This window comes from Ahaetulla prasina, chromosome 1 (genome assembly GCF_028640845.1).
Source record: "Ahaetulla prasina isolate Xishuangbanna chromosome 1, ASM2864084v1, whole genome shotgun sequence".
In the NCBI taxonomy this organism is placed as follows: Eukaryota; Metazoa; Chordata; class Lepidosauria; order Squamata; family Colubridae; genus Ahaetulla; species Ahaetulla prasina.
In genome coordinates, this window is record NC_080539.1 from 308,848,067 (window position 1) to 308,870,520 (window position 22,454).

The window sequence follows — 22,454 nt, forward strand, 5'->3', positions numbered from 1 at the left end:
TCTTGTTTAAGTCCTGATGTGACCGGGAGTCAGTGACTGGTAAACGGTCCCGCAACTGTTTTAACCATAAAAGGGCCGCTCTATTAAAGAAAGAGGCCGAGGAAGAGGCCCTAACGGCCCAGGCAGCCGCCTGATGACTCTTAATCAGGGTTTGTTCGGCCCGTTTGTCTTCCGGGCGAAGGGTTTCCTCTGGAGGACCTGTGACCACAGATGGCCCTGCTAATGCAACTACTGGGGCATCAACTGTGGGGATTTGCAGTAATTTAAGGAAGTTAGGTTCCAAATTATACAAGCGACGGTCCAAGGCATTAGGATTAGGACCAGTTATAGGAGTGTTCCATTGCCTATCGACTACTTCCACAAAGAGCTTGGGGGCAGGCACCTCTTCTGACTCGACCACCGGAACTGAAAACAAGTCCATGGGTGGATCAGTGGTCTCTGAGGTGGGAATTGGGGCCGGTCGGGCCACTCCCAGCCGGGAGTGACCTTGGCCTTGTGTAGCAAAGATCAAATAATTGTGGGTTGAAGAGACCCACAAAGGAGGGTTGGTCTGGAACCAAATCCTCATCCTCAGAGAGGTTCTCATCCCTAAGGTCCCCTTCATCCCCCAGTGAGGCCCGAGATGGAGAATGAGCCTGGAAATCTTCAGCTTGAGGTGTGGAGTAGTCCTGCACCAAATCGTGACTAGTTTGGGATGCTACATATTCTGAAACCCATGAATGGGTTCTTGTCTGCCTGGAAGCAGTAATACCCCTCTGAACAGCAGCTGCAATCATTTCTGCCATAACTGCAGGGTCATTAGCCACTGGGGCAACTGCCTGGTGACTCACAGGCCCCATTGGAATAGTGGCACTAGAAGGAACCTCTGCTGACTCAAGTACTGGCGGGCTGCAGGTAAAACCTCCATTTCAGATACAGAAATAGGACAGAATAAATCAGAATTGGGCAGAGGTTGGGATGAGTCTACAGATATATCAGGAGATAAAGTTAATGGAGCCCCAGGAGACTGCACAGGAGGCTGAACTGGTAAGGAGGTGGATTGCTGTTCCTGTATAGTATCAGCAGATTCCCTCACTGCCCTAGCAATGGCCCTATCCATAGCCTTCTGGCGTTGTAGGGCCTTCTTTTCAGAAGTCTTAGAAATAGCCTTTTGGGGCTTAGAAATGGAGGATTGAAGTGTCTCTGACCTTGTGGGTGCATGAGAGCTCGAAGCACTAGGCCCTGGGCTTGGACTGGTCTGATGTTGCTTCCTTTTACTAGGCCGGACTGGAGGAACGGCGGCCATCTTGAAAGGCCTAACCGATAGTTAGGCCTCAAACCCCACGTGGACAAGGCCTGGATGCGAGGCCTATGAGCCTTTAGAGGCCCAAGCCAAGGCCTATTACAGAAATGACAGACTGAAGGCCTCAGTCGAAGATCGATGCAGAGGCCCTGCTGAGTCACCAAGCGATCGGGAATGAAGCCCGGGAGCGCCCACGAAGATCCGGTGACTGGAAAATAGGCCCATCAATGGCCTGATTAAAGACGCCCCAGAGCTCAGGTAAGGGCAGGCTGGCCGGCCTAGACCCTTTTATGGGTAGGCCGAGGCGATCGGGAAGCACCCGGGAGCGCCCAAACTTAATATTAATTAAAGCCGCCACGCGGCTGTGTTTTAAATTCGGCAGCCGCCGAATTTGCCAGCCACGGGGAGGCGTAATTGAGGCCTAACAGCCTCCCCGTTCTTCCAGCAGCTTCTTATGCTGTCCCCAGCGGTATCGGGCTGAATCGCCCTTTCTCGCTGGGGAGGGGGAGAGCTCACCTACAATGGGAGCCTCAACCCCTATACCAGCAGCTGGGAAGGAATAAATAGGGCTGAATCGCCCTCCTAATTACTTAAGAAAAGCTTACTTTGGGAAGAATTCAAAGGGAAGCAGCTCCGAAGTGCGTCTGTTCCCAATCAGATCGAGTCTGAAAGCTGGAAGGCACCAGGAGGAGGAGGTGCTTTTCAACTAGCAGACTCGATCCCATTGGATACAGACCGAGTCACTCCCCATGCCTGGCTGCTGGTCCCGCCCTGCTGGAGAATTTAGAAACTCTCATCATCATTATAAATAGAAAGAAGTAGAGCATATTCAGTTTATTTTTTTAAATCCTCTCTAATGCCACATCCTTACAACCATTTTGAATGCAAGCAGTATCTCTGCCTTCAATGTAGACAATATTTCTTCGGTTATTATAACCAAACTGTTAATTGTACCAATTTAAAATCATACTATTGGTTTTAACACAACACAGTATTGTTGGATCAAGGAAATGGGATTTCAAAAACTAATTTTACTTCATTTTAATTGGATTTTATACATCGTTCCTACCTTTTATAAATCAGTTTCCAAAAAATACTTTAAAAATATTGTGGTCTATTTCTAGGGAAGATACCTTAGGAACAAGATATTTAAGCCAAACCCAACTATATCACACCATGCTAGGGAAAATTTACATTTACTACTCTGCACATGTACGTTAAAACACATGGCCACTCATAATAGTCAGACTTTTCTTGAATGAATAAAAGTATGTTGCACAACTCTTTTCTTCATTTAAAAAGAGAAAGTCCTTTTTGAAATGTAACTTCATTCTTAAGAAAGGAACATTAGCTACGCAAATGTTATTTGTCTTTCTGTGCTGTCTTATGACCGGATTTGATTTATTAACTTGAAGACTGTAATGCAAACAGAAAATGTCAGCAGGAGAAAGGCCTTGAAGTAGCATGATTCCAGAAAGGGAAAAGGACGCAAAACCCCTTTTTGCAGTTGCTTGACCTTACGTACTCGTCATAATATGCATGTCATTGTTGAATGTATGTGTCGGAAGGGGACAGAAAACAGCATGTTCCATTCCAAAGGCATCTTTCAGTTTTAAAAACCAAAGAAGCACAGAAAGAAAGGAAGCAAAAAGTTCTTTTCTACCCATATGAGTGCTATGATTTTTTATGGCCTGGAAAATGCATAACTCAAGCTTAAAAAATTAACACCCCCCTTCTCTCAGTAACCTAAACTTTCCTGGCAACAGTTCCCACCAACTCCGCCAGATTTGAAACTTCTCCCCTCCTTCCATGAAAAACATACAGACACAATGCACTCTTTTTGCCCAAGCCCTGATTTTATTTTATCTTCATTATTCATGTAGATGAGACATAAACTCTGTGTTGAAAATTGAGAGTAGCGCAAAAAATATTTTAGTGGAAGAAGTGGCTAGCTCCAAGAAAAGTCAGTCCACTATTGACCAATGCTTAAAAGCAGTGTAGAAGCTTTGTGCAGTGTACAGTTTTTATAATTTAAAATCAGAGTTTGCCACTATTTCCCAAATAAAACTATGGTGAAAGTTAAGATTCCTCTATGACAGATTGGTTCTTATTATGACTTGTTTGCATCCTGCATACTGATATGGCTCTGAAAATCAAAGGCTATTATGAAATACTACTACAGCTTATATAATTGGGTTTCATCTTGAGTCCTCATTTCAGATTCATTACTAATATGCAAGGTTAGACAAAAGACCACAGCATTATATATTATAAGACTCATTAACAAAAATAAGAATGACTTCTTTTTCATGGAAATTGAATTGAATTAAGGTTTTCTCAATTAACTTTTATAAAGCAGCAATGAATACCACTATCAAATATAAAAGCAACATAGACACATTTAAACAATATTTTTCCACTAATAAGGGTAGCATGTCAGGACATAAAATCTTTTCCATAAGTAACATAGAAAAGATTTTAGAACAGGCATGTCCAACTCATGGCCCATGGACTGCATCTAGGTCTCGACAGCTAGTAATGCAACCCTACAAGATTGTAAACTTTTAACAATATGTATCTTTTTGTACATTAACTATAAAATCTATTATATATATGCAACCCAAGGCAATTCTTCTTCACTCTATGCAGCCCACGCAAGCAAAAAAGTTGGACAACCATGTTGTAGAAAATAATATACAGCTGAATATGTCAGGGGTGGGTTCTGCTTACCTTTACAGCGGGATTGCACATGCACAGAAGCTTCCTGATCATGTTGGGGTCGGTGGGTGGAGCCTCCCTCCCGGTTTTAGTACCGGTTCGCAAGAACCAGTCCAAACCGGTGGCAACCCACCACTGGAATATGTGCAACAAAACACAAATCTTTGAGCACCGATATCAAGAATTTTATTTATTTTAATTGAGACCCTCAGTTCCATCCAGCCTCCTCTGACTTTGCTTTAGTGCTATTCCATTTATAGTGGTTATGCTGTTGCAAGGTTCCTCTATTGTTGCATTTGACTGCTTTAAAAATAAATTACACCGAGGGTCTCTCAAAAATACAGAATATAAACTACCCACAACTTATTTCAGCATTTCAGCATCCGTTTAGCAGATTCTCTTTTCAGATTTTTCATATCATTTATCTTTAGTTGAAAATTATAGCAGTCAGGAGGTAGAATCAATCTTTTAGATCAAGGGTGATATACTGAAAAGTTCTAGTATTTGCGTACAGTCGGCACTCATGGCTTTTTCTACCCTGAGACTACCTGTATTTGTAAATCCTGATACTACAACTATATAAGGTATCTAGATGGTTTCCCCTCATTTATTGGCAGTATTAACACAGATAGGTTAGCCTATCAGATTAACCATGGTTTCCTAAACAAATTTTAGTAGCCTGGTCATAATGTTGAACCATAAATCATATCTTATAAACAACAGCTGTGTTCACATATCACCACTAAATCTAAAGCAACTAAACAACATTATGGACCAGAACAATGTGTGAAGCTAGTTATTGATTTAATTCAAAAGCAGCTGCAAGAGGTTGGAGGAAGTGGGAAGGAACACTCTATTTTATCCATGTACGCGCCTAGTTATTTTATCACCCAAAACACAATTTCTAATATATTTTGGTTCTACTACAAAGACAGACAAGGACATATCTTTTACCATATAATAAACTGCTCTAAGCTTTTGGAGAAAAGATGATCAACTAGTTTGGTCTAGTGCAGCGGTTCCCAAAAAGGAGCCCATGCCCCACGGGGGGGGGGCAACTTGATTTTTAATGGGGGTAATTGGAACCTTGCTTAAACCAAGTTAATGTCCTTTTAGGCTTCCTCCGTGTGAGTAGGAGTCACTTTTTGAATAGTAAGAATTATATGTCACGGGGGAGGGGTGGGGGCAATCAAGATTTTAGAGATGCTTAGATGGGGCATGGCCAAAAAAAGGTTGGGAACCACTGGTCTAGTGGTTAGGTACCAGTCTAGAAACCAGGAAACTGACTTGTGAATTCTCATCTTGCCTTAGCCATGAAAGCCAATTGAGTAACTTTGGGCCAGTCACTATTTCTCAGACCAACTCACCCCACTGGGTAGTTGTTACAGAGAAAAAAGGAGGAGGAAGGAATATTAAGATATATTCGCCGTGTTGAGTCATTTATAAAGATAAAAAAGGCAGGATAAAAAAAAAATCTGGAAAAAACCCATTATATTAAATAATGGGTAGATCTTTTGTTTCAAAGATAGCCTGTTGTTCTGACTGAAATAAAAGAGTACGTTTAACAGCCCTGCACAGCATTCAAAAGTGATGCTTTAGAAAGTGCATTAGCATAAATAAAACAACCTCAAAGTGTTAAAACAATCATGTCTCTGGAAGGCTGAGGCTGCTGCTTTGAAGAATATTCCCAACAATTTGCCCAGACAATAGTTCCATTGGGATCACCAGGGAAGTAAAGCGTCTGTTCACACAACATATACAGAAAGCTGGGGAAAACTTCTAAAGCAGTGGCATAACTCTTCTAAAGCATATCGCTGCTTTAGGGGTGGTTTAAGGAGAGCTTCACTTGTGCTAATACACTTTTATGTCTTAAAACTTAATCCATTTGAAGGGGGCTTAATTATGGTTCCATCATTCATCAAATCTGCATACCTTATTAATATAGACACAATAAATCATTAACAAGGCACATTTATCCCCTTGTCTCTCCACCATGCGTGCAAATACTTCAATGGGCTTTTCCTTATTTATTCAAACAAATAACTAGACGTTCATTCTGCAACAAGAGAACTAGGCTTTCCAGCTGCTAGGATTTTAAAAATCAGCAGCAATCACCTACGAGATGTATAATTGTCCCCATAATACCTACAACTTTGCAAAATGTTAAAAGTTATGTACTATATCCAACGCTGCATGAACAGACATGCTTTGGTACTGTGGAATTTTCCCAATACCTCCTCCTCTTGTATGTTCCCAAAAATCTGCTTGAGATACTTGAGCAGATTTGGAAGAACACAGAAAGGTATATGTATAAAGGCAACCTTTTCTATTGGTTGATGCAATTGGACCAGAGACCCAAAGATTTGATTTCTATCCTATTATTCTCTTAGGACAGAGGTCTGCAAACTTGGCTTTTTTAAGACTTGTGGACTTCAACTCCCAGAGTTCCTCAGACAGCAAAGCTGGCTGAGGAACTCTGGGAGTTGAAGTCCACAAGTCTTAAAAGAGCCAAGTTTGCAGACCCTGTCTTAGGAGATCAAGTCAATATACACAATTCCCTGTTTCCATTTTATCTCTGCAGCCATAACCATGCGAAATAGAAGGGACTGAAAAGAGTATGGTTGGCTCAAGTCATACGAATAACCTCTATGACTGAAGTTGGATTTCAACCAAGATCTCTTTGGTCCTAATACAACAATTTAACCATTACAGAACATTGACATTTTAATCTCACTGCATTTTAATCTCATGACTTCATACTATATGGTAAATACGCACTAGGCCAACTTTATATAATACAAGTTACAATGTAAATATTATTCTATGGGCGGCTATGTTTAAAAACTAAAAATTTCTTTGTGCTTTGTGCCCAAACTATTATAGTGTATTAAATCACTGTCAAATATTTAATGGAAGCATCTGATGCTGTTAGATAATTTTTTACTTTGGACTTCATGGTTTTACTGAACAGGTTAAAGTTCTTTAGATAGTAAAGTATATTATTTCAAAATGATGAAAAACAGCTCTTCTGAATTTGATACCTGCTACTCACCTTTCTAAGTGGGGACACTAAAGTCTACCCTATATTTCTATTATTGATAAAACACTGGTTCAATTCCATTACTGTCCGTAATTTAAAAACAGAAGTATTATTTTCAACTTATCTCTAGTTAAATATCTTTAAGAGCCTTTCCTAATTTTCCCACCAGAGCTTCAACTGCTGTCTTTTGAACTATTAAGTTTCACAAGTCAAACTCAGCTCCTGATTACTATAGTATATACCAGGGGTGAAATCCAGCAGGTTCTGGAGAACCAGTAGCAGAAATTTTGAGTAGTTCGGAAAACCGGTAGCGGAAATTTTGAGTAGTTTAGAGAACTGGCAAATGCCATCTCTGGCTGGCCCCAGAGTGGGGTTGGAATGGAGATTTTACAATATCCTTCCCCTAGGAGTGGGGAGGGAATGGAGATTTTGCAGTATTGTTCTCCTGCCATATCCACCAAGCCATGCCCACCAAGCCACACCATGCCCACCAAACCCCACCCACAGAACCGGTAGTAAAAAAATTTGGATTTCACCACTGATATGTAGATCATATGTAGATGACTTACAATCATTTGATTAATGACCGTTTGAAGTTACAATGGCACTGAAAAAGGTGACTTAGGACTGTTTTCCATGCTTACAACCACTGCACCATCCCCATGCTCATATGATCAAATTTTGGAGCCTCAGCAACAGAAAGTTTGGACTCAACTGTAATCACAAGTCAAGGACTACCTGTATATTACTATATGGACATTGCCACAAGTCCTCTTGTCAATAATTCAGTAAAGGTATGACACTACTTTTTAGAGGTTGTTTCTTCAATCATTCAATCTAACTAACAGCTCTGGAATTTCTTGATACTTTTGAATAAAAAGTGGCATTTGCGTGGAAATAGAAACCATTACTTAAATTCCCATTTCCGAAATCTGACAGGGGAAGAAATTTGTAGGAAGACTACTCCACATTAAATTGCATTCTAATTTAATCTGAATAATTTGCAGAACTTTGATGATATGAGGCATTATTCCAGAAAGTTAATAAATATTAACATTTACATTAATAAATATTATCGATCCCAGGCAAAAAAGGCTAAAGAATGCATATTTTTGCAGTGAAAATATATTTGTGGGACAACACAATTTACACTTTTAATTGATTTTGTATCTTTTTCTGGAATATTAAAAATATGTTTTTAAATTAACAATTTTGCAGATTTCTCCTACAAGTGATGCTGTAACAGTAGTATCAGCAATATAACACATATATAAATGTACTTTGTCAGGAATCACTTCATAGTCTGATTTGTCACGCATACTAAGTTATTGTTTAACCATAGCTCCATTAATACTTTTATGAATCATAGATATAATAAAATAAGCATGGTATTTTTTGGAATGAATGATAATTGTCTGGACTCACAAAACAAGGGCATGTCAAACTGCTTCCTTAAACTAAGCTTATGAAGAAAAATCCAGATCTCATTCTCTAAGATTAGATACCATTTTGTACAAGGATACCTCTAGACAAACATTGGGTCTTTAAAACAGATTTAATATGGGTGATAAGAAACAAAATATAATTTAAACCATAACAAATAAAATTGAAGGGTACTATACTAAACACATTATACTCTAGGTAAGAACTACACCTTAGTCATAGCTCCAGAGGAAGTTTATATGTTGTTTCAAAGAGGGAGCTCAAAGTATCTTATCAGAGCATATGGAACAGATATGATTCCAGTAGAGAAATCCTAGGAGATATTGAGATATTGTATCTGCAATCTTCTGCATTCTGCTAAAGCTGAAAAAAGAAACTTAAAAGATTGTTGTTGAAAAAAATATTTTTTATTGTCATCAACTTGTTTAATATTAAGATTATATTATGCAGAACTATGCAAACCTGGGGTAATTTATAACATATGTGCTTTTCTATTTATTTTATTTATTTATTTATTTATTCAAATTTGTATACCGCCCTATCTCCCGAAGGACTCAGGGCGGTTCACAGGCACATAAAACATTTATATACAATTAAAATAACTATTAAAAAACTTATTCTAATGCCAAATATTAAAAATATAAATATAAATCTTAAAACCAAATTTAAACCCCTGTAAATTTAAAAATCTATAAATTTAAAATCTAAATTTAAAATCTAAAATCTAAGCCAGTCCTGCACAGATGAATAAATGCGTCTTAAGCTCGCGACGGAAGGTTCGGAGGTCCGGAAGTTGACGGAGTCCTGGGGGGAGTTCGTTCCAGAGGGTGGGAGCCCCCACAGAGAAGGCCCTTCCCCTGGGCGCCGCCAGACGACACTGTCTAGCTGACGGCACCCTGAGGAGTCCCTCTCTGTGAGAGCGCACAGGTCGGTGAGAGGTATTCGGTAGCAGTAGGCGGTCCCGTAGATAACCCGGCCCTATGCCATGGAGCGCTTTAAAGGTGGTTACCAACACCTTGAAGCGCACCCGGAAGGCCACAGGTAGCCAGTGCAGTCTGCGCAGGATAGGTGTCATACGGGAGCCACGAGGGGCTCCCTCTATAACCCGCGCAGCCGCATTCTGAACTAACTGCAGCCTAAGATTCTACAACCTTAATATCTAAAATCCTAAAAATCATTTTTTTTAAATCAGGAATTGATAGAATATTCCTCTTTCAATGTAATCTTCACTTTACTTTTTTCTAAATAGGGGCGCTCCATAGTATTATTTTCTTATATCTGTGGCTGTATGTGTAGGATACAATGGTGTGTACATTCAATTAGTAAATATCCTAATACCAATGCCAATTGCTAGATAGGAACAGATGAATGAAAATGTGTATAGTTTATGTAGTTTTATTTTTTTTTAAAAATACAAATGATTGGAGGGGTTAGTTCAATCACAACTTTCTATTTGTGTGCATTAAAACCCATTTTCAAAGAATAAAATTGAAACTGAACTTCAGAACTATTATGTCTGATTTGAATGGCATATGCCTATCTGAAATAAGAACACCACAATTAAAAATCAAAATGTGTTTCCATTTCACAAACTGAATAGATTTTAATATTATATTTAATGATGTGAATTTAGTAGGGAAAAACATACCAAAATACTTCTTAAAACATGTTCTGTAGTACATTTTATTTAAACATAATTTTTCAGCATTAATCACATGTAAAATATTAGCAATTCTGGATTTCCATTTTTAATATAATTAGTTAAATGTAAGTTACAAGACTTAAGATTTATTTTATGTGGTATTGTTGCATTTTTATTTCATGGCACAGATATATGATCTGCACTATAAACCAGAGTACTAGAAAACAGAATCCTCATTAGGAAATAATTTAACAAAAATAGTTCATTCATAAAGCTAAGACAAAATTATTGTACTATATTTGCACAGTACAGGGCAGAAGATCAGTTTCGTGGTCTTAAAATATATTACATATATTTTCTAACAAATATTATACAATAGACTTTAAAGGCCACCATAAATTTAACCATAAAATTGTATTCCAGTGATAAAAGAGTTGATAAAATGCAGTATGAACAAAACCAGGAAGTGAAAACCAGAAGAAAAGCAAGTATTAAACGGGAACTGTCTTCACCCAACACATGTAATGAATGAGAGATGGGGGAAAACAGGAAGCCCCTACAATAGCCAAAAGAAACAGGGATAGGAACAAAGCAGGATTATGTACAGATAAACCCATTCAAATGCCGTGTAAAATCTTAGCATTTTAGCATAGTGATTTTATTCAGTGCTGAGGTTTCCAGGGCAAGGAAATGCCTGGATTAATGCAGTTCAGTGAGTAAGAGCAATCAATAAAGTTTTACAGCTACTTTTGCAGAATGTCTGTTTACATTTGAAATACTTCTCCATTCATTGATTACTCAAACTTAGTAGAGACAAGACAGCGACATAAATGTTCTCTCACTACTATAAAGCTTGGACATTTGCAAGAGTTTCACAGTTTGAATGCTTAGTCCAAAATGTTGAACACACTCATCCTATCAATATTGAGACAAATCCTTTAAAAGGCAATAAGGAAACATAGGTAATTGCAATTTGTTCAAGGGCCAGCAATAGCTGAACTAGCCCTTACTACACATCTTCACACTGAATAAGAAAATACAACCAATGAGTCAATTTCCCATCCCTGTAACTATTAACCAGAAACCCTTTAGTATATCAATCTTTCAATGCCTGTTGAAAAAAACAATCCTGAGAACCCTCCCTAAGTCTCATTTCCAATCATGAAAGCAAAAAGAAAGTTCCTGAGGAAGATATTACCAAGTTATTATGAATTTTCTCCAGGACTGGTGACTAGAGATGCAGTACTACGGGCCTTCCTATAGCAAGCTTTGCTGCTACTAATTCTGATAGGGAGAAATGGGCCTCTGATGGGGACTAAAGGTAAAGGTTCCCTTGGCACATATGTGCTAGTCATTTCCGACGCTAGGGGGTGGTGCTCATCTGTTTCAAAGCTGAAGAGCCAGCGCTGTCTGAAGACATCTCCATGGTCATGTGGCAGGCATGACTAAATGCCACAGGCGCACGGAACGCTGTTACCTTCCCACCAAAGGTGGTCCCTATTTTCCCACTTGCTTTTTTTACGTGCTTTCAAACTGCTAGGTTGGCAGAAGTTGGGACAAGTAACAGGAGCTCACCCTGTTACGTGGCACTAGGGATTCAAACTGCTGAACTTTTGATCAACAAGCTCAGTGTCTTAGCCATTGAGCCACCGCTCAGTGATGGGAACTAGAAATAACCAAAATATACTGCAAGCCTGCTATTTAGTTTGCCACACTCTAGTTTCTACAGAATACGTTTAAAAGCAGAAAGCACCAGTAGGGGAAGAAATAATAAAGTAAGGTAAAGGTTCCCCTGGCACATATGTGCTAGTCATTCCTGACTCTAGTGCTCATCTCCGTTTCAAAGCCAAAGAGCTAGCGCTGTCCGAAGATGTCTCTGTGGTCAAGTGGCCAGCATGACTCAACACCAGAGGTGGTCCCTATTTTTCTACTTGCATTTTTTACGTGCTTTCGAATGGCTAGGTTGGCAAAAGCTGGGACAAGTAACGGGAGCTCACACCATTACCCGGCAATAGGGATTCAAACCGCTGAACTGCCAATCTTTTGATTGACAAGCTCAGTGTCTCTTACCCATTAAGCCACCGTGTCCCTCTAATAATAAAGTACTTCCTTTGAAACTTGGTTGGATTTCAGGATCCCTTGATAGGGAGCCCCTTGCTGCTCTGCTAAAATGAATTCTACAGCCTGATCACCAGAGCAAGCAGGCAAACACATTACATCTGGTTACTAATGAACCAAGGTTAGTTCTAATCAAGGTCAGACTTCAAACAAGCACTTCTTTTAAAATGGGAAGCTCTAATAAAATGATTGATGAATTTCCTGGAAATATATTTTTCTACAGGCAGCAATAAAGTCTTGGTAAATATCAAAAGAAAAAAACAACAACACTACTGCCCTTGGTTAAAACCACAAGTTGTACAAAGCTTGCTCATGCAAATAGACAGAAATGAAAGTACTTCTTATTTAATGTAACTGTAATTCAACTTTTGATAGCTGGATTGAATTTAATCTCATTACTGTATGCAGCATCACCCATGTTGCACAACACCTTCTTAACAAAGAAACTGTTATTCTGCAGCAATATCTTTACCTCTGTTGTTTGCTGAGAAATCTCCAATCTTAATAATATTGTTAGCAGATCAGAGGACTGCCCAAACTATAAAAATCTTATTAAATCTACTGCGGTTTTTTTGTTTTGATAAGTAGCTTTTATGAGCAACTTTATTTTTCAATGCCCTAGGCAAATACTTAACTGAACTTATTTTCGCAAAGCCTCTATTACCTGACTTTGGCTTGTTAAGTATGCAGAAATGTTTCCATTGCCATAGCAACATTGGGTGAGCATTTATAGGTGTGTGTGGTTCGGCTTTGAAAAAAAAGATGTTTAAGCTGATGATATAAGGAATGAAATGGCATACTTCAGTTCATTTATGAAACATGGAGATAGGCTTCAGATTCAGACTGTAATCCGGTTCAGAATTTAGTTTTTCATTATGGCATATTCACTTTGCTCATAGTCCTGGATTTGAAGGACAAGGTATAAGATGATCAATTATTCTTAAAATAGGAGAATTCGCATTTCAATGGCAAAATTATTTTAGCAGAGAATTTTAGCAACTGTTGCTAGACAGTTGGAATATCCAAAGTCCAATAAACTGTGACAAGTGCCTTTTATTTAGCATGCAAAAATCACCTGACACTGAGGACAAAATAAAAATATTTTTTCCCTTCATTATTTTTGCTATCCCTTTTTTAAAATATGGAATTTTACCTTGTAAAGCTAGCTGAAATTTATACCTAAAAGAGTAAGATTATTCTAATTAAAACAGTTTTCACAAGACAGTAACTCCAGCTAAATTATTTGTGGCATCAAACAAGAAAGACTGCAAAATATAGTTTCCAACAATAAAAATATTCTTGTTATGTCATTAGGTTATAGTGGCTAAAATGAAAATAAATCATGTCTGTCAATTCACTGTGGCAAGGAAACTGATAATTTAGAGAATCTGTTTTTTTAATCAATCAGAATAGAGCTGGAAGGTCTTCTAGTCCAATCCCCTCCTCAAGCAGGAGACCCTATACTAGTGATGGCTAACCTTTTCTGGACGGAGTGGCCAGAGCAAGCAAGCTCACCAATGTGCACGCGCGTGCCTGAACCGCCAAAATGCAATGTGTGTGTGCCCCCGTGGATGCGTGTGCAGCCCTCCCACACCAGTAGTGGGTTGCTATCGGTTCGCCCCAGATCAGGTAAACCGGTAGCGGCAGGAGGCTCCGTCCACCTGCCCGGACGCCTCTGCGCATGCGCATCACGCCCACGTGCAAGCGTGCATGCTCCCACAAGCAAATTGGTAGCGATGGGATTTGAATCCCAGTATTGCCCACAGCAGCCCCGGTGTATGTACGGCACAGACCTGACAACCAGCTGGCTGGCAGGAAGCCTGTGTGCATGCATGGTAGAGCTGAACTGGGTCAATAACTCGTGTGCCCACAGAGACGGCGCTGAGTGCCACCTGTGGCACACATGTCATAGGTTTGCCATCATGGCCCTATACCATTTCAGACAAGTGACTATCCAGTCTCCTCTTAAAAACGTCCAGTGATGAAGCACCCACAACTTCTGAAAGGCAAGCTGTTTCACTGGTTGTTTCCACTGTTAGGAAGCTCCTCCTTAATTCCAGATTGTTTCTCTCCTTGATTAGTTTCCATCCATTGATAAAAACGGATTCTATTTCTAACCAAAGGAATAGAAATGGATCCTATTTCTACCCAAAGAAGATAGAAGTATAGGTAGTCCTCACTTAACTTAATGACTGTTTGTTCAGCAATCTCTTGAAGTTACAGTGGTGCTGAACAAAGAATACCTATGAAGTTGTGGTTGCTGCAGCACTTCCTGTGGTCAGATGAACAAAATTTGGGTGCTTGGCAGCCCGCCCATACTTACAACTGCAGGGGCACTTCCACTCGCCCCACGCACCTATCTCCTCCCCATCTCTGTCCTTTGGATGCCCTGTACAGTGGCACCCTTTGTCTGCATCAGCAAACTGACGTTGAATTAAAGGCCTATGGCCTTCAGCAGTCTCAGCTCACCAACACAGCCGCAGGCCTCTACTTCAGCCTCAGCTCCACCAAGGAGCTCTGTGCTGCAGACATCTATCCCAGTGCCGCAGCGCAAAGCCCACGCCACCTCCTCAGGCCCTACTGCCCTTTACCGTCATTCTCCCACTGCTGGCAAGCCTGGCCCCATGTGAAATAGCTGATGGCTATGCCAAGCCTTTTCCCCAAAATTGCTCACACCATTGCCCAAATAACGTTTGGAGAATTTTCCAAATCACATGTACCATTCTCACAATGCTTTGGAAAGTTTTTGAAGTCTTGCAAAAAAGGCCACATCCTCTTTTCTCCAATTTGTGCATTTCATGCTCATGATGCTTTGAGAAGACGATAAAGATCAGCTGGGTGCCGCAAGGTTGTGAAGTGCAGTGTGGTTGGCGCTTTGTGTTGTGACAGGTGCTACAGCACAGGACTTAAGATACTCCATGGCAGCAGCACTGGGGCTGAAGTAGAGGCCCAGGAACAATGGTGGCCAACAACCTGCAGGAAGGTAACGGCAAACCACTTCCAACATGTCATATCAAAAGACTGCTGAAGACCCTGTGCTTCCACCACTGAAAAGTACTGCTTTGTCAAGCAACCAAAAGGAAAGAGATGGAAAGGATATAGGCAGGTGGAGGGGAATGGAAGAGGAGCAGACAAGGCAGCCCCTTACCTTACCAAGGCTCAGAGTTGTAAGAAACCAAGCCGGGAATGGCTCGGGTTGGATTCCCACCTAATGATCAGTGGGATTCATTTAACAGTGGCAATGGAGACTGTCGTCGTAAGCAACACAGTAACGTGATTGCACACTTTACGACAGCATTGCTTAGCAACAGACATTCTGATATGATCATTTTTATTAATTTTTTTTTATAAATAAGAAGCCGATGTTCTAAATGAAAACCTGAATGAAAGACTTATGCAACAGTTATTTTAGTGATTACACGATCAATATGGCAAATTCATGCTTTTTAAAAAGTATTCATTTTAATTCCTTTTAACGAGCCAGCATGTTTTAAAACCTGACTGATTGAAATAAGAGCATTTTGCTCTTTGGTTTTATTTATTAAATTTGCTCTAACAAACTAAAAACAAATAGAAACGGTTTTCCCCCAATTCTTTTATTTTAAGTTCAATGAAGATGAGTATCCTTCCGTTTCAGCAAATAGCAGCACTTGGGCAATCTTGGGTGATCCTGAAACAGTAATCAGGGTCACACAAGATTAATGTTAATTAATTTCTATTATTAATTTTAAGGGGTTTTTTAGTTTTATATATTTTAAAGTTTTTAGGCCAACTATATAATAAGTTTTTTAATTCTGTATTTTAATTGTATATTGTACCGTTTGTTTTACCCTGGATGTACACCGCCCTGAGTCCTTCGGGAGAAGGGCGGTATAAAAATCGAATAAATAATAATAATAATAATGATGATGATGATGATGATGATGATGTCTGAATGAGAGACTATTACAAAATCCTTACGAAGTTGACAAGATTGGTAAAAACATCCTGCAGGCAGGTAATGGCAAACCACTTCCATCATCCCATCAAAAAGACAACATGGCTATGTCTCTGTTGTCAGGATTATGCTTTGCTGTGCAAGGAATTCAAAAGTATTCATGTGAAGTAGAAGGATGCAACATGTGAAGCACGTAACACTGTGAAATGCCTGTTTTGAGTTCTTCCCATACTTTTTGTCGCTAGGAATTAAACTTGACTTGATAAAGATTTGAATTTACTTTCATTTGAATCGAATCAGTCTTTTATTTATACAGGTGGTCCTTGACATACAACAGTTCATTTAGTGACTGTTCAAAGTTATAACGGGACTGAAAAAAAAGTGGCATGACCATTTTTCACACTTACAATCATTGCAGCATCCCCATGGTCACATGATCAAAATCTAGATGCTTCCTATTTATGATGGTTGCAGTGTCCTGGAGTCATGTGAAGCTTTTGCAACCTTCTGACAAGCAATGGGGAATCCAGATTCACTTAACAACCATGTTGTTAAGTTAACATATGCAATGATTCACTTAACAAATATGGCAAGAAAAGTCATAAAATGGATCAAACTCACTTAAGAAATGTTTCACTTAGCAACATAAATTTTGGGCTCAATTGTGTTCGTAACTGGAGGACTACCTGTATTACAAATTTAAATAAAACTGCAGACTTAATGCACAGTCCTATCAATATTCAAAAGTAAATATTACAATATTCAGTGTTGTTAAGAGATATTTGGAATTGCATCTCCCACAGCAATTGAAACCATACTGGGCTATGTCACCACTCTAGCTACTGTTTTCCATTTCAAAAAAGAAGAAATATTTAAATGTGGTTAAGTTACTATTTCCTATTTTATACCTTTATAGAAGGTATTCATAAGACTCTTATCAATATCAGAAAAAAAATGATCCCATACTATAATACAAGAAAAGCACATTTCAAATAAAAAATAAATAATAATAATAAATAATAATAATAATAATAATTTAATTTTTATACCGCCCTTCTCCCGAAGGACTCAGTAAAAATAAATGGTGTTTATGTAGGAATGTGATTGTTTTCATCCTGCACCTGAACTCTGCTTTGAATGCCAAATTTATAAATACCAAATATTCTTAAAAATGGTGCGTATTTATATATTTTTCAGATGCAAAAATGTTTATAACACAGTACTAACTTCATCAGTTTATTCCAATTAAATATTTAAGAAGATGTTAAAAATTTAAAATTTATCACATCTAATATAAATGTCCCCTTACAATAATTACATGAAATGACATATATTGATGTCATTTATAACCTGCAATTTATAGCCTCAGTTTCCTTACTTCAAGCTAACAGATCATTTTTTCCCCATTTATTTTTTTCCTTCGGCTTATACTGATTTTAGTGCTACTTATCTTTTACCTTTCATCCTTTCTAATTTTCATGTTCTTTTCATTGCAAATGTCCCTTTTGCCACTTATTGACTAAACCATTTTTCTGAAGACATCTTGCAATAGCTGTATTAACAATACATACCATAAGGTTGAGTTTTCCTTATATATTAGGCTTATATATGTCCTTAGATTTTAATGTTTGGTCTTTTAAAACGTATATGTATAGATTGTAAACTGCCCAGAATTATCCTATGGTAAGATCAGCGGCCAATCAATTTTTATAAATAAATAAATATACAAGAGTTAAGTAAGTTCTCTCCTCATATAATGCAAATTAATAGTCAATATGGATACATGTGAGTGTTTACTGCCATTATAGAACTTTTCATTTGTCTATATCACAAAAAAGATGTACTGATATATTAAATATGATTTATACATATGCTGCTATTTATTATTGGAAGAACTTTATTAAGTACGCAGATCTTTATACTTGAAATCTAAAACTTCATACAACCAGTGAACACACGAAATGTAAATGTCGATTAAATTTCATTATCAATGAAATGTCTGCAATATCAACATTTTAGTTCTTCTGTAAATGTACAATAAACACTTCTTGAAAGTCATGTCATAATAATAGCTGGATCATAAAATCAAGAAACATATATGTAGGCCATCAACACAGGGGTACAGCTGGCAAAACTACATAGTTCCAACCTACAACAGTAATTCGAATAGCTGTCTTCATTTTAAAACATTTAAGTCTTTCATTTACCCTCAGACCCTTGCGTGATTCTGAGCCAGTTAATGTTAAAAAAGCATATCGGACCCTTAATAATAAAGTTAGACTTTCTGACACATTGCAAAATCAGAGAGCAAACTCGATCAAAATGAGAGCAGGAGCTGTCCTTTCACTAATTGTTAACTGTATATCATTAACAGTACACAACCAGGTTTATGTGACAACAAGAAAACAGAATAGTAAGTTTCAGGATTTTTGCTGAAAGAATAGAGGGAAACAGTTACAATTTTACCCTCTCATTCATAACCTAAGAATACTATACTTTGGTAATAAAATGGTTTTTAGGAATAAAGTCTGAATGAATTAGAATGGTACTTTGGGACAGCTTGGAGTGAAACTAAAAAGTAACCAGTTAAAGGTGTGAAAAACATAAAATGTTTTTCCTAAAATGGCCTTCATATCATCAATTATTCAAAATCAACAGACCCATTTTAACTTCATAAGCAAAAGTATTTAGTTGATCTGCAGTTTATGGAAAAATATTAGCTTCTAATGAATCCGATGGCAGAATACTTACTAAAACTGCCAGTAGTATGATTCTTTAAAGCAAGCAGTATTTTTTTTTTAAAAAAATCACTATGATCTGGATATTTAAACAAACAATGCAAGCTTGAATTAGCAAGTATTTGTCAATTCTGCGCACATAATGCACAGCATTATTCAACCATAAAATGCTTTCTCTGGCTGAGTAAAATGCTCTGGCAGTTCTCTGTTGTTGTTTTTTAAAAAAACCTTGAATAACTATAAATAAATAGCAGAAAAGTAAAAATAAAAAATATGCTCACTGGAAAATATTACTGGCTATTCATGGTGAATTCTTTGGATGAAGTGTGTATGTGTGCACATACACACACACATTTATTATATTAGAACCTAATTCTGCTAAACTGTGCCTACTAGAATATTTAATATTGGTTAATAATAGATATGTATTTTAATAAGAAGTGCCAACAATATAGATATGTGCAATTCAATAGAATATGAGCTTTTCAATACAAAATTTATGTGAAAATTAACTACAATCATTGATTGCCACATTTCAGGGAAAAAGAGCAGTCTTTTTAAGTATGGATGGAATAACTAACAACCTATATCACTTTTAACTATAATATATTCTGGAGAATCAGCAGAATAACAACTCAGGATATGACCAACAAACTAATGACACATGAAGGGATACAATCTGACAACATCCAAAACAGGCTCTTCTAGCATTTTCTTCTGCTATGGTACATCTGTATGTTGTAAGAACAAAAGAAGAATAAATGTGCAACTAACAAAAAAAAAAAATCAACGTCGTATTTTACATTATAATCGTTTTTCTACCCCAGAATTTCAAGTGTTGGTCAAAAGATTTATGCTTATAACATTCCAGCTTAATGAAAATGCTTCACTGACAATTGAGAGTGCCATAAACACCACTATTTATTAAATTTTCATTGCCAAATATATTAAAATTTCTGAAAGTAAAATAAACTGTATATCAGTCAAGAGCTGCGGAATTGCAGTCAAGCATTTTAATTCTTAATTAACAACTCTTTAAGCCATTTTCATGCAACCGTTTGTCCCTCATTTATAACTACTTTTAGATGTGCCATATCTTAAAAGTGAAACATATACTGGAATATTCTGCACTTTAAAATAAAGAGCAGCAACCCCCAGTGGCATTACTGTTTTACTGAAATTCCCTTAAATTTTATTTTCAAAGCATACTACTTTCTATGCATTGCCAGTAAAAGTAATGCTGATGTACATAGTAAGATGTATTATCTTCCTCAAAAAAAATATCAGGTTTGATCTGGAAATTGCTCCATGTAGACAGTGCACTGCATTGTGAATGGCCAGCCAGGTATTTTATGAATGGAGTGGATCACGTGCTCTCAGCACTTCCCGAGCTGATATTTCCCACATAACAGTGTCAACAACCAGAGAAGCAGCATTTTTCAACACAAAAAATCAGAGAATCCTAACTCTTGTACCGATTAATCATCTTTTTCTACTATTCTACAAAAAGTCCGCTCCCTGTCAAGCAGGACCAGCAATGGCAAACGTGGCGAAGGTTTAATTATTTTTTTATGAATGAAAACTGTGGTATGCAAATTAGAACAATTCACAAAAAAGAAAATATGGCGGCCGCTGCTTTCCTCGCAGTTCTAGCAGTATTGCAACACTTCACCTTATCAACTAGCTGGGTACAATGTTTTGTACTTTATATATTGCAGTCTAGGCTCAATCCTCTGTTGTTTCAGTTTAAGAATAAAGCACATAATTAACAAAAGAAGAATGTTCTGACTGACACATCTTAAAAAGGATTATTGTTTTATTCGGAAGAGCATCTGTAAGTGACAAGTGTCCCTTCCCCACCCAAACCCAAGAATTATGTTTAACATTAACTACCGCAGACATTTGGGGAAGGGGGGAGAATTACCCTTACCAGAAGAATGCTTTTTCATAATTCGAACTATATCCAATAAATGACATTCATTCCTTAAAATAACAGTAACTATTAAATAGGTAAGTGTCATAAGTAATGTCAACATTGTTCATTGCCTAAAAGAATTGGCCAAGTTCAGGATCTGTGGCAAGGCTAGCGTGCTTTCCAAAATATATATATATTTATATATTTATATATAAATAAAACATGTGGCACTTTGCTCTCAACAAATGTTTTGAAAATTGCTATTCTGCAAACCCTTGAATGCTATACTAAAAACCGCTCATCTGGGAATGAACTCAAAGGGGCTTACTTCCGATTGGAAATCGATTATTGTAAATATGTTAAACATTCTCTTTATTCCAATTTCTAGTTAATGGAGGAAAAGTCTTAACAGCTCATTATAAAATTAAGCTTCAGGGGAAGGTTTAACAATATTTATACTGACTGACTCATCTAATTAAAATTCAGGGCCAGTTTCCTACAGGATGAAGAAGCTCCCACACTTTACTCGAAATATAAAACATACACTTGAAGAAAAAAAAGATTAATCAAGAGGCGGAGTATAGGCCATTGCTAATCCGGGATAAGCATAAACATCTCCCCCACCCCCGCCATATCCCAGACTGCCGTGACTTTCCAAAAGCAAGCGAATAAAACGAGATTTCCTATAGATAATTAAGTAGGCAAAAGACAGGCATTTCGGCTAGAAAAAAAGCTGCAGGGCAACGAGGGCCACCAGGGAAAGAGACCGTCCTCTTAACCAACCCATTCACAGTAGAGATGAAAGGCAACTTACTCATGGTTAGAATTCGCCGTCTCTTCGTTCATTTTTTCCTCACCGAGATCCGAAACCGGGATGGAGCAGCACCGACGCGGCCAGGGCGCAGCAGGAGCTCACCAGAAGCCCCACCATTGTTAAACCCCAGATCTAGCCCCCCTTCGCACCCTTCCGCCAGAATGGCCTCAATCCTTGAGTGGTGTGTGTGTGTGTAAAACAGCAGCCTTCCTCCGGAGACTAAGACTGGCTTTTGCGGGAGGAAGGGGGGGGGGGCCGTCAGAGGCACCGATCGCAGCTTCTGCTTTTTTTTTTCTTCCCCCGCTTGGAAAAGGGTGGCCGATCGCGGCGGGAGTGACGAGCGGAGGAGCCCTTGGCTCAGCTGCAGCGCAGCTCTCGGCCAACGTCCTTGTGGGGCTGCAGCTGCACCCGGACAGGAGCCCACATTGCCCGCTACTGCAGCAGGTCCTTCATCTGCACACCGGCCTTCGCCACCGTTCCCTCTTGCTGCCAGAAAGGAAAAGGAGAGTCACAGAAATTCCTCCAGACTCCAAGCAGGAACCGGCGGCCCCAAATCGCAGAGCGCGCGAAAAAAAAAAGAAGAAGAAACGAGCTCTGGGAAGCAAGCAGACGCCACACTGGGAGAGGAACTAATTCAGCCCGGAGCGAGAGGAAGAGGGAGGGAGAGAGGGAGGAGGGAAGGTGGAAAAAAAAAGTGGGGGAGGGTGTATTTTAAAGCCCGGAGACGAAGGGAGGGCGGATGCGTCACCAGCAGCTGGTGCTTGAGAAAGAAGAAGCCAAGCGGACGAACGAGCAGAACTCTCTTCC

General features: G+C 38.6%; 1 protein-coding gene across 1 annotated transcript in view; it reads right to left on the reverse strand.

Moving 5' to 3' along the window:
* SPRED1 (sprouty related EVH1 domain containing 1) overlaps nucleotides 1-22,223 on the reverse strand; it is a 109,646-nt gene extending 87,423 nt beyond the window's left edge. The window contains exon 1 of the mRNA XM_058162150.1: nucleotides 21,648-22,223. Within this exon, the coding sequence (XP_058018133.1) occupies nucleotides 21,648-21,679 (32 nt within the window). The 5' untranslated portion in view covers nucleotides 21,680-22,223. The remainder of the gene's footprint in view (nucleotides 1-21,647) is intronic.
* Nucleotides 22,224-22,454: the final 231 nt, after the last annotated feature.